The sequence below is a fragment of the Pteropus alecto genome, unplaced genomic scaffold (assembly GCF_000325575.1).
Source record: "Pteropus alecto unplaced genomic scaffold, ASM32557v1 scaffold152, whole genome shotgun sequence".
Lineage (NCBI taxonomy): Eukaryota > Metazoa > Chordata > Mammalia > Chiroptera > Pteropodidae > Pteropus > Pteropus alecto.
Window position 1 is genome coordinate 1,796,621 of NW_006432227.1, and position 13,766 is coordinate 1,810,386.

Consider the following 13,766-nt stretch of genomic DNA (forward strand, 5'->3'; position numbering starts at 1 on the left):
GGAGCGGAACAAGACCTAACCAGACTCTTAACATTTCACAGCAATTTAAATAATGTAAACTCCAAATTGTGGCATAAAGTGATGATGTTTTAAAATAAAATGATAAATAACCTTAATAGGAAGATCTAAAAGTGTTATCCAGATAATCAAATAACATGATTTTAGTGTACGCTTTATTTTTCGCTTGGTTGAGATAATAAAGAAAATTTAATATTTTTATATATGCTTAGCCTGCTGAATTGCGTTGATTAATCACATTTGTAGATGCCTTAGTTGCTTGGGCCCATAAAACTTGATTTCACAGAAGGAGACAGAACATTAGTGAAATCATCACCTTTGGTTCTTCTCTTCACATTTCTGTTCTTTGGAGGAGCACTTGATAGCAGGGCTCCTGCCTGCCTTGTACTGGTCTTCTGTTAGTACCTTACTAGTGAGTGTGATATTCTAGGCACCATTCTAAGCCCTTTCTGCATATTAGCTTATTTAATCCTCACCTCAGTATGTTTATTAGCCCCCTTATGACAGTTGAAGAAATGGAGGGCAGAGAGAGGTTAAATAACTTGCTTGGATTTACCCAGGTAGCCACAGTGTAGCTGGGGCTGGAACACAGGCAGGCTGCCTATGCTATTAACTTTACACTCTCTGGTGAGTAATTGTTGAATGAGTGAAAAGCATTTTCTCTCCAAATCTATTCGAAATGCCATAGCCGAGATAACTTCTTCAATTGCCTTCTTAACTCCAATCTTCGTTCCCTCTAGTCAGCATTAAATCCCATATCCAGAATGATATTTCAAGCTCTTTGTTATGCCTTTATTACTGCCTTCAGGTCTTTTGAAATACACCAATTCACCTAAAATATTTATTCATATATTTCAGACATGTATACATTTAAATCTTTTTAAAATGCCTCTCTTTTCTTGTGTACGTGTATTCTCTGTGAATGGAAAACTGGAAGAAACTATAAATATTTTTCCCATGGAATATTTTGGCATGCTGCTTTTCTTCTTATTCCAGGTCGCGTAATTTCAAATTCGACGCCTCATATTGAGAATACTTGTTACTTTTACTTATTTATCAATAATGGCAATAAGAAAAAAATCTTTTTCTCATTCTCTTATGGAGAATTCTGTACGTTTAGCCTCTTCTTCAATTCCAGATGGAAAGATAGGTTTGCAAAGAATACTGATATACTTAGCATGCTCACAAGGATTATATTACATAACAACTGACATGTAAGCTTATAGGAAGGTGAGGTTTGCTACCAGCAGCCTACATAGACACAGAAAGAGATGCCTCTTTGAGTTTCCAAGGACACAATGACATCTTAACATAATCTCTAAATTTGATGAAGGCTATCAAAGGCAAGACCCTTACTCAAAATCTGTTTATTTCTGGTAAAAGAGGGTAGAGCATTAGGAGGATATCTTTAATTTTGACTACAGAGGTAGGGCCCTCTAAAAGTTAAATTTGTAATTCTGGTTACAGTATGTACTTGTCCTCCCATATTTAAAATAATGTATTAATTCTGTCATTTATATCGGTGGAAATGAAAATAATCATGGTTTAAGATATTGACCATCGATTACCAAAATGTCAGAGATTTTTAATCTGATTTTTGAAATAAAATTCAGTTAAAAGGATAATTAGATATTTTGATTTTAAAGGATATATAAACTAGGATGTTGGAATTTTGTATATTTATATTTCCATCTGCTATGGCAGACCCATATATGACAAAAAATGAAGAACTGATGCAAATCAAATACTACATAGTTTAATAAGTACAAATAAGTTAAGGCAATCAGTAAAGAAATACTTAACAATGTCCATTGGCTAGATTTTGTTTTAATGAGCATGTAGAGTCTCTGTAACCTTCCAACGACCTCTAGCTCTGTTTGACTTGTGGAGCATGGAGGTAAAAAAGGACCTGAACCCTTAACTCTCTTGTATTCACCGTCATCCCTCCATTTTGTTGAACAAATTGAATTACAAGTAGAAGGATATAGGATTCCACAGGCATGATGACTTGGAAGTTGGAGATCCTGGATGGGGTCCTTGCTGGCTTTCTATATTTTACTCCGTGTGTCCCTGGCAGCCACAAGTTGCCTTTAGATTTGTGACCAAAGTTAGACATTCTAACTGTTCTCCTCTCCCCATGAGCGACAATGCATAGAGGGAAGTTTAAGACACAGAAAGAGAATTGCTGTTACACAGGGCATTTTCTTAGCATCATATAGCAAATTGAAGCTTTTGTTATTAAGGAAGTGAAATTAGTTAGCCGACAGTGGAAAAGAAATGAGGAGTACTACCAATATTAGCAGTTGAGAAGTTACTCCTTGAAACATTTTTAAAAAGTACATTTAACTACCGAATGAATGCACATTCTCTTAAATACACTAACCAGTTTTAATATAAAAATGTTAAATGGCTGAGCATTAAATTTAAACGATAAAGAAGAAAGATGTGCCCAAGGCACTTGTCCTGACTCAAGTAAAAAGATCATTGCAGGTCATCGAACCAGAACAGAAGTTTAGAGTTTATCAAGGGAAATAAAAAGAAAAGACACTTTTTCATCATAATGACCAAAAAGGCCACTAACTGCACATCTAATTTTAAAATACTCACAGGTAACTATTTTGAATATCACTGGTATGTTCTGGAAATGAAAATCAGGAAAAAGTAAAAGAAATGCACAAAGTATTCATGCAGACATATTTGTGTAGCTCTTTTTTTAAAAAAATTCTTTTTCTCTTTACTCTTAGTTTTCACACAGCAGGTTGTCAGTAGGTATTTGTAGTATGGAGTTGAATGCAATCATTGAATGCCAAAGCATGTTCTGTGTTTTTTCATTAGTGCCTCACAATGGCTCTGTGAAGTAGTGGCTCTACGGAGTGTGGCATATAACTGAGCAGTTATAAGGCCAGACAGAGGCAGACTGCTAATTTCTAGCGATGTGAGACTTTGGGCTAAAATACCTCACTGCTCCAAGCCTTAGTTTACTCCTCTGTAAAAGAGGAACATAAATAATATCTGGTCATTAAGGTACTTGTGAAGGTCCAATGAGATAATACACCTGAAGCACTTAGCAGAGTGTCTGGAACAAAGTAATGCTCAGTAAATGTTAGCTATGACGATGTTTTAATCCGATGCTGCTGTTGGAAGTGATAGTGGTTAAATGAGTCTCTGAATCACCTATCAAATTAGCATCTGGAGGTTTCTATTCTTAAGTATGTTCTTTTCAGAAAGAAAAATGATAGAAATATAAGAAAGCAATATTTCAATGACAGAATCTTTTAAATGGTCTTTCATAATGTGTAAAATATTGCTTCATGTTTACTGAATTTGGATCCTGTAATTATAGGAACAAATAAAGTTGTATATGGTTGACAACTTTTATTTTTATGAGCCATTAAGACATTACTGTCTAATTATACTAATAGTGGCTTCATTGAATTGTGTAGACATTAATTTTAAAGACTCAAGAGCAAGGCATACTAGGAAGACCTGTGCATTAGAGTTTCATGATATTTAAAAAAGCACAGCATATCAATTTTGGGGAAAGCTCCCCAAAAGAAAACCATGACCAAGTTCCAAAAAGCTAGCATCAGAAAATATCTATGAAAATATACAGTTTATCAAATTCAATTAAAACAGGTCTCCTGGTATGCTCCTAAAAATAGAAGCATCTCGAATGCTTCTAAAGGAGATGGATGTTATGTACACGTTATGTGGAAGGAGAAGACATTTTGAAGGATAAAGTGGAAGAGACAAGGAAATAAAGCATTGCTGTGGGCTGTTTAATGATAATATGTGAATCTTTTGATTAAAATTGTGCATACTTCTGAGATTTTAAATACATTCATCTCTCTATTAATGAATGTTCATGTCTTCAAAATCTAATCAATATCTACCTATGTTCTTCTTTCTTATTGAACTTACACTATACACTAATCATCATCAAAGAATTGCTATATTATGTCAAGCCAGCAGGAGGGGCACGGTGTTTTCTGAAAATGTGAAATTATGATGCTTTCTTCTTATTTTTCTATTAATCTTACATAAGCCAAAGATAATCTAAGTGGATTTTGTATAAAACCACATACTCTTCCCTTTAGCCCTTGAAATACACACCTTTTTCTGGTTTCTGTGCCGGCATGAGTGACAATTTCAATATCCTGATTTCTATTTACAATTTTCTGAACCTTCTGCTTTCTCTCCTTTGGCTTCTGCATACAATTAATTGGCAAGTACAGGTAATTCTCCCTCTGCAGTGAGCTAACACCTACTCTTCCTTTAAGGAGATTTTTTTAACATCATCACCTCTTTCTGGAAGCTCTACTGAACTCCAAGCCCAGCTGTCTCCCTCTTTTGCATTTCTATAATACTTTGTGGATGCCCACTTTAGCACTGAGCTAGCCACATTTTGTTATAATTATTGTCAATAATAATCTCCTAGAACAGTGGTTCTCAAATTTTGCCACATATTGGAATCATACGTACTTAATTAAAAACCAACTAAATCAGAATCTCTGGGGAGGTGAGACCCAGGCAAGGTATTTTAAAAATAACTTTTCTCTAATTGTAATCTGGGGGTCTTGCTGAAACACAGTTTCTCAGGTGGGGTGAAAGATTCTGCATATCTAAATAACTCCCAGGTGATACAGAAGCTGCTTATGTTAATTTAACTAAAAGTTGCCCCCAAATGGTCATATATTTTAGAAAAAAATCATATTCCTTATCTGTATCTGCATCTATATCTTAAACTCACAAACTCTTACCTAAGATAGGACCATTTCTTCCTACTTTATTATCCCTACCTGCCATGATCATTTTAGGTGAGTAGAGGGGCTAAGTTTTTCTCATAAATCAGAGTTTGGGTTGTCAATGTTTTGGCTATAATTGCCCTTATTCACTTCTATCCACAGTAAGTGCATACCTCCTTAACCCTGCAGAATCCATGTTTCTGTGTTAATCTTATTGGCCACAGAACACAGTGAAATGCTGAGGAGTATTAAGACAGGAAGAGGAGGAAGGTCTTATAGCCTATGCTTGTGCTTCAAGTTTTAAGTATAATCCTGTCTCTTTACCTGGTGGTCATCCAGCCTCCAGACTGTCTTCTGCTGCTTCTTGGATGCTCAGCGAGCCTATTTTTTTTCCTCCTCGGACACCCGATAGCCCTTTGCTCCCACACCTGTTCTGACATTTTCTTCATTGTCCTCTTGACTTAACCCAAGATAATCAAAACGAATGAACACAAATACAAATATAAAGAGATGCTTATAACGTGAAAACGTTTCTTCTACTTTAAGAGCTATTTGCTCAACTGCATTACTTTTCCTCAGTTAACGATTCTATCTGTTACATGTACAGATCAATCCTTTCAGTTTCAGGTTTCAAGAATAGGCTGTAACTAATTATTATTTAGTAGGGCTAACAGCATAATTTAAGATTTTATTAGCCTTTGTATACCTTTACATGACGATCTAACTATAGTCTGATGGTTCCCAGAGAGTGCACTGAAGCACGCTGGGGTGCAGCAGGGAATTCATTTGGGCACCAGGAAATATTTGAAACCTTCCAGAGAAATAATGCAACATTTGAGGTCGTCAGACACCTTGTGTCACGGTAGTTCACAGTTTCAACAGTAGGTGGTGCTATATTCCTTTTCTCGATGTCATATATTTATGAGGCTGGGTTTCCCCCAGCACTTATGATGGAAAGTGAATACAGTGCAAAAATCAATGTGGAAAAGGAATCCAGGCCGCTGAGTCCAAACTATGAAGTCACACAGTGCCCAATAGGCACACACCTTCCATTAGGAAATAATTGTGGTTATTTAAAAATGAAATAAAAATTTATTTTTTGTGTGTTAATTGATGTGGATTTTTGTCAAATGGTTATTTATATTTTAGAACACAAACACTAATTAAGTTGTTTGGACCTAACTATGTCTTTTAGCCTAAGGGCACTGAGAAAAATACTGAAACATTAAGGACATGTGACCCAAGAAAATTTTGGAACCTCTGCAATAGCCTGATCTTGAAAAAAAAAATTTTTTTTCAATAGTTTCTTGACCTTGTAGATGTGGATAATCTCATCAGGTATCTGTTTTATTCCAAGTCTATTAAAAGTGGACCAACTGGATGCCATATGAGGAACCCAAACTTTTTAAAAATTAATTATTTTTTTGTTTATTTTTAATTGTGGTAAAAACCACATTATAACCTAATCCTTTTGTCTGTTGACACAACATAACCCAAAGATGGGAAAATGCCCTATCAATAGTGCAACGATAGCTCTTCCACACATCTGATGTAGCAGTGCTGGCAACTATGACAATTTCAATAATCGCCCTTAACTTTTTTCCCCATAACTTTTATGTATTATGGAAGTGGGGGAGGGGAAGATGAAGGTAAGGTAGGGAGATTTTTCTTGCTGCCAATAAAATATCCAAAATCCAACTAATCCAATTGGAGCAGTGATTATGAAGGGATTTTTGCCACTCTCTACATTTTCCATCCACTGAGAGATCCATTAATTACCTCATTTTCCTTTTGCAATGATATAAAAATCAATATGCCATGTCAATGAATTACTGGTAGATTTAATAGAGTGTATACAATGGGTAGTTCACCAATAATGACAATTTCTTTATGCACCTACTATGTGCCAGCCACTAGTTCTCATCTCACTTAAATTATACTGCAATTCTATGAGGTCGGAATTGCTGCATGCATTTTCCAGATGAAAAAACTAAAGCTTGGAAAGGTTAATAACCTGCCCTGAGCCACACAAATGGCAATTGGCAAAATAGTGATGCAGCCTTGGATCTGCTTGCATCCACAGCTCATGACTTTTCCACATGGTAAAATTACCTCTCACAATTATGCTCATAAAACTGAATTTCTATGTAGTTTTATCCATTGCTGCGTCTGGTGTCCTGAAATATCTTGGCCTTTCTCTGAAAATACATGTTTGTTTGTTTTTTTAAATATGTATATAATGGCATTGCAATTTGAGAAGAAAAAGCAAAAAAGAGGGGAATCAATTATTTAGACAAAACACTTTTAAAAAACTATGGGAGTGTTACTTGTATTAAAAAAAGTACTTTAAAGATTATGAGATTATTATTATTATTTCTTATAACCATTACCCTATAAATGTAGTGCTATTCAATTTCATAAAAGAAATGGAGTGAAGTACAGGTAAGTGGACTGTCTTCAGTGGTCACATAGCATGTGAATTTTACAGCAAATACAAGACTAGACCCTTGAGGATTTGTGTTACTGTTCACCCCATTCACTGAATACTTCCTCTCTTCCTTTATTCCCCATTAATATTTCACTCGATTGGAACAATGCCTGGTTACCTCAGCCCAACGGCTTCCCTTCATTTATAGGGGTAAATACTTAAAGAGAATTTTGGCCACAGCTATTCATGGATATTTGATAACAAATTGAAGTGTGACTATGCAGCCCCTGGAATCTGCAAAATTTATGTGATTTGCATGATATCCTAATATCAATGTTTAAAAATCATAGCTGGAATCATCAACAAAGACATTTTGTCATCTCTATTATGTTCATTCCCAGTTTCATTATGTAAAGGATGTATGACAATGATTTTTCTTATCAATACCATATTACGAAAAAAACCTATAAAGTGCAAACCTGTATCCCTTTTTAAAAACATCTTTGCAGTATGCAGATATTCTGCAACAAGACCGTAGCTGATGATGAAATACCAGTGAAACTCACAGTGACAGGATAACCACGCTGATTCCCTGACTCAGCTCCAGGAATCGGTAAGGGCTATCAAAAGTGATGCCTCCTCATTCTACTTTCCGGAGTCAATAAAATGGTCAGATGATATTTGGAAATTGCACCTCTCCATAACCATTTTTCTCTTTTGTGAATCTTGCCACAGTTAAATCACAAGCTTTCGAAATGCCTAGCTCTTGCCAATTATCTGAGACAAGACAAAACAGCATCAGCAGCATCGGCAGCACTAACAACAAACAAATCTAAGGCAGTGGTGGGTTCTGAGGACAAAGGGCTCCATTCGGTCAGAGAATGGATGGCACTGTAGGTAGCAGAGTTAAGAAATACTTAATCTGAACCTGGCCAAAGGACTAAAGCTGAAAATGTTTGCTTTCAGAATGAGAAAAAGGAACCTTGCTTTCCTTACAGCTTGCCTGCTCTATTCCTATTTTTAATACTTCTTACTTTATAGAATATGCTGGATCACATTTTTTCAAACTAAAGTAAAAATTAAAGGATTTATGATAATCCTGTGTAAATGGTTGTGGGTGTTTTATTTTCCACGGGAGCATTTCTCTTTCTTTGTTGCAGTGCTAACATTTCTCAGCTTCTTGCTACAGTCTTCTTCCCGAAACTACGTAAGTGGAAAAAAAAGTCTTACCAGATAAGCAACAATTCTTACTGTATTGGGGAATCGTTCACATCCTCCCCGTCTATTTATTAGAAGTAACTTCTTCTGGCTTTTAAAACCAGAATGCCAAAACGCCCAGTGGAATCCTACCTTGCCCACATACTGATAATCGGATCCAGTATATTCCTCCAGGAGAAAGAACTGATTCCACATCCAGCTCCTTTTCGAACGGTTCAGCTCATTCTTGCTGTTCCCAGAGAGCTCCAGGGCCCTTTTCTTCGCTGGGAAAACACTAGTCCTCTGAGATAATGGAGTTGAGAAAGTTGAGTAGGGCTGACCAACCCAAAAGAGTAGCAAGAAGTACCGGTAAGTTCTCATTCTGATGACTCAGTCCAGTCCCTGGGCAGTGGGTACTTCTCTTCTCCCAGTGATTTTTTTCACTGCACTGTATCCAGCTTCATTCCTCCTTTCTTTCTTAAATGCTCTTTGCTTGGCTCTCAGAGGATATCTGGAAAGAATAATAACATATCAAGCATTTTTAGAGATGCTTAAAATTCAGTGTTCGAGTAAATAAGCCCTGGCAAAAGAGGACAGAAATTTGAATACCAAAACAACACAAATAAGTTGGCTATCAATTTTGAAATGAGGAAAACGGTCTTTCAGAAATACTAAATGGTAGTCATGTGCCGAGTAGGAAGCTGCTGTTTTCCTTTCTCCTTTTCTATCACTTAAAAATCCTATTTTAAGTAATAGCATTGTTGTAGGTCAACATGCCAGAGTGGATTATTTCACTACTCTTTTACCTCTGGGTACGTGGGCTGAGATCTGGTTAGAAGAAATGGGTTCGTGTTTCTGATTCTATTTCCATATTTATCCTGATGAATGAGTGTAAGGCAAAGAATATCACAGACGATTTCAATTCATTTGAGTGGATATTGGTGAAATTTCACGAGAATGTATTGAGAACCTGTGTAGGCGTAAGTCAAGGCCAAGCCCGTTCTGCAGACTCAGACTTGTGACTTTAGAGGTATGCTGATGGGACAGTCTGGGTCAAATAAGGCTGAAAAGACCATACACCCTCTCTTCAGAGTGCATATTCACATACTGAAGTTTCTGAAGTGAAATTTCATAACAATGGTGACAAGCCTATATTTAATCTAGTATTTCCCAAACTTGACCAGGAAACTTTTTTTCCTCATATGACCTAATAACACCACAGGATGGGTTAATAAACTAGGATAGAATTTGAATTTAATAGCATATGAGAATTAAATGAACAATTCTGTTCAAATATCTTTAGAAAATCTTCGGCTTTTATGTCAAAATTTTACTTGTATCATAAGCAACCAGCCGTATTTATTAAAATTCGTAAGTTTCCCAGGTGCATCAGACATATCTTAATATCACAGTGCAGGATTTCAGAAAGTCAGCTATTATACTCATAGGTTATAATTTTCCATGACAAATATTATTTTTCAAGAATACAACCTAGCATTTAAAAACTCCTCTGGTCAGACTGCTTGGCAAAGATGTCACAAATTGGTTTACTATTTTATGTAATTAAAGTAATACATGCCTATATCTTCATTCTAAACTTTTTCACATTTCTTGAAAAAAATCTAACAATTTATTCCTTCATCATACTATCTGATACAGAAAAAATATTTTTTTAAAATAAGACTAACAAAAAAGGAAGTGCTTTGTAATGTAGGCTATAATATAATAAAACTGGTATATTCACTCTGAATAAATGCAGAAAAGAAACATGTTTTGGGTAATCTGATCAGTGATTTTTTTCCCTCTGTCAGAAAAGATTTGTTCACTTTTCTCCTATTATTCTACCAGATAAATGTTTATGGGGGGAAAAAGTGGTCACTTTTTTTCCCCCTCAGCAATGAGTAATTGCCACCTAACACATGGCTTGGTGAAAGCTTTCTGTTGGAGCGTAAGTGAAATATTTCATAGTATTCAGCATTTTAAAATCTTTATTCCATTATTATGCATCTTCTTGACATCAGGCTGGGGTAGATGAAGATTCCACAGGTGAGTAAATTAGTACTGTGACAATTAGTCATGCTGGGAAAATGCGAGGCAACAGTATACTTGTCATTTGTGGCCTCGGTATAGTGTGGAATGACTGATGATCAATTAGGTAATGATGATCTTCTCTCTTACGGATGGTACGTGAGGGGGACTGAGAGAGCATATGGAGAGAAGCCCTCTGAAGACATCTATTCATTTTCAGTAGTAGAGATTACACTGAGGTCGATTCAGTGGAAATTACATTTTTCTTAATTTCCCACATTCTCCATTATTTGCACAGACAAATCCTGAAGGTGAAGAATTAGATGTCTGCTGCTGCACTCAGAGCGTGCTCCGTGCTACTGGCAGGAAAGAGGGATGCCCAGAAAGGAGGTGTCAGCTGTTTGAAAGGCAGACTCCTAAAGGCCATTTTAAAGAAAAATCAATCCCTGTGGGTGTTGTGTGCAAACTCTACAAGCTGTTGCCACTCGAATATTAAATATTAGTTCTTTTTAATATCACAGATACCAAAATGTCAAGTATTTCTTTCCTTCTTTCTTTTTTTGCTTAGTTGGCAATGAGCTTTTAAAGTGGTACACATTTAAGAAGTATTTTTTAAGTATGCTAGAACATCTAGTTTTGCTATCTATACCCCAGCTCTTTTTGTATCAATTAGGCAGGGTGTGTCCATGCTAAAAACTGTTTGCAAAATTACTAAAATTACTATGATCCACTCATATTTGGCATTAGCTTTCTAGAGGGATAGATTTAGCCATGAAATTCTGTAGTAAAAAAAAAAACTCCAAACTGTTGAACATATAACTTAGCAATTCTTATTTAATACTTCTTAATAGGCAGGACTGCATAGTGGTTAACATTATCAATGCTGGAGCCAGACTGCCTGGGTTTAAATCCAGCTCTGCCTATTAGTTTGTGTGATCTTGGGAAAATTGCTTAATCTCACTGTTACCTTAGTTTCTTCTTCTGTAAATGGGGATAATTACAGTAACTACTTTATAGGGTTTTGTAAGAATTAAATAAGTCATTATATGCAAAGCACTTAGAACAGCGCCTGGCACTTAGTGAGGTATTAGTAAGTATTAGCTGTTGTTATTATCACTATTGTTATTTTTACTATTTTTTATGTTGCATGTATAGAATCCATTTATACGCACAATGCAAAAGTCTGCAAAATATAGCATAGTCCCCTCCTAGGTTTAAATAGTTTTTTTATTTTTTAGGAAGCATTTTCAAGAAAGTCAAATTCTTTTAAAATCAAGGAATGGAAGTACTTTATTTTATTTTATTATTTTTTACAGCAAAAACACATTTATTGAGTGCATGTTATATGTCAGGCATTCCTTTTATATATCTTGCATGTATTAATTTATTATTTTTATTTTTAAATATTTATCTATCTATTTATTTATTTTAACATTTTATTTTGTTATTTTCCCCCCTCCCCCCTTCCTGGAAGTACTTTAAAAATGATAATTAGTCCGTTTGCTAATTCTTTTCCTTTGTGTGGACTTCAGTTGAAGATTTCACAGTGATAGTGAAAATATAGAAAGCAGAAACCTTATGCCCACTGCCTACGTGAAGAAGAAGACCATAGGCTAAAGGAAAGTTCATGGGAGGATGGTCTCATTTATAAAATTTGTGTGTTTTTCCCTTTCCATTTTGCTTTACAGAGAAGTAGCTTCAGTGCTGTAATTTTGTCCTTGTAAAATGGTACTGGACAAACATGTCTTCTTTTAGTTAACAGGCTGACATTGTTCTAATGTTATATAAGATAAGAATTTGTTAGAGCTCAAATGAATGACATATATATATAGTTTAGATTTTACTTAATCTAAAAACATGAAATGCAAAACAAAAAACCATACCCTACACATGACCTTAGACGGAAAAACTCAGGATGCTTAAGGTGCCGAATGGCTGTAATTTTAAGCAAAGAAAGACAACTTTGAGAAATGTGAGAGAGCTGCTGACTTCTGAACAGTCAAAATACTGTAGAACCATGTGGCAAGTAGTAATCAGATGGCCTAGTTCATTTTGAAGATGTCAGGAAGTAAACCAAAAGGACAAAGACTTAAGGGCATATATAGACCCTGAATTTTAAAATAGCAGGCATGGTTTTTCAATCAGGAAAGAACCAGATTAGGTTGTGGGAGAGGAGAGAATGCAAAACAAAGTAGATATTGTATAATTTTGCCCCTATCATCTCATGGCCTTAAGAGCAAATCAGAATGATTAAAAACTCTATAAAATTAAAACTCAAACTGCCTAATGACAGTTTAGCAATGGGTTTAAAAGATTACTTAACAGACCATGTCTCTACTTTTTATTTTCTTTTTGCTGGTATTTTTTTTTTTAATTTTCTATTTCTTATAGGCTACTGTTTGTATACTTTAAAATTTGATATGTAAACATGGTCAATCCAGAAAAATAGTTTAAATATTTGCAGAAGCCTTTTTTTGTTAGCGATGTGTCAAAGGTAATTAGGATGTTTATCAATAGCAAGTGAGGCCCACACAGCATTGATAATTGCATACTTTGAAAATTCATTTGCCCGGCAGCCAATATGCATATATAGTTCAATCTTCATGAGAGTACATAGCCAAGTCCAACTTTTATTTAATTCATGCCATTTAGGAGGAGCCTGGGCCTCATTAATTCAGGTTCTACCAATTTAAAACATGTGATAAATAATGCAGAAGTTGGGCTGAAGTTTTCCTTTGATTAGAAAACCCTTTTTTCCTAGATTATTGGAAATTAATAATGCAAAATATTTCATAGAGATATATAGAATGAGAACACAAACTACAATGTCTTCAAGTTCCTTAGAGTACTTTGGAATTACCTTTTATTTGCAAATAATTAGTATGCTAATTATAAAAGTTCTCTGTTGATTGAATTGCTTCTCCAGTGGCTTACATTTGATAATAGTCAAATGACTCAATTGTATTATTTGGTTTTGAGATACTGATTCTATTATATTATCTACAGACAAACAAATAAGTAATTATTATATAGAGTTAAAAGCAATATAATTACTTAAAAGTTTTAGAATTCAGACTTAACATGCATTTGTTTTGGTGTTCTCGATTAATTCTAATGAGTGCAGTTTTACGATAATGCCGTCTAGGTTTACAAATGAAACCAATCACGTTCATTCTTTGGTGTGCAGAGCCTTAACGCTGGCATTGAAAGCACAGTAAACATTCAATAAAGCAACATTATTAATATATTTTAACTATTTACCATAGTAAGAAAATATTTTAAAATCTGTTATGAAATTATTTCTTCAAATAAATAACGTGCATATAAATACTGTAGCACAGTATTTTGCA

At 35.0% G+C, this 13,766-nt stretch overlaps 1 protein-coding gene across 2 annotated transcripts in view; it reads right to left on the reverse strand.

Moving 5' to 3' along the window:
• The window catches only part of CDH6 (cadherin 6), a 119,610-nt gene that overhangs the window by 44,453 nt on the left and 61,391 nt on the right, over positions 1-13,766 (reverse strand). For both annotated transcript variants that reach the window (XM_006907115.3, XM_015585732.2), the window contains exon 2: positions 8,542-8,899. In XM_006907115.3, coding sequence (XP_006907177.1) covers positions 8,542-8,769 — 228 coding nt within the window. In that variant the 5' untranslated portion in view covers positions 8,770-8,899. The remainder of the gene's footprint in view (positions 1-8,541; positions 8,900-13,766) is intronic.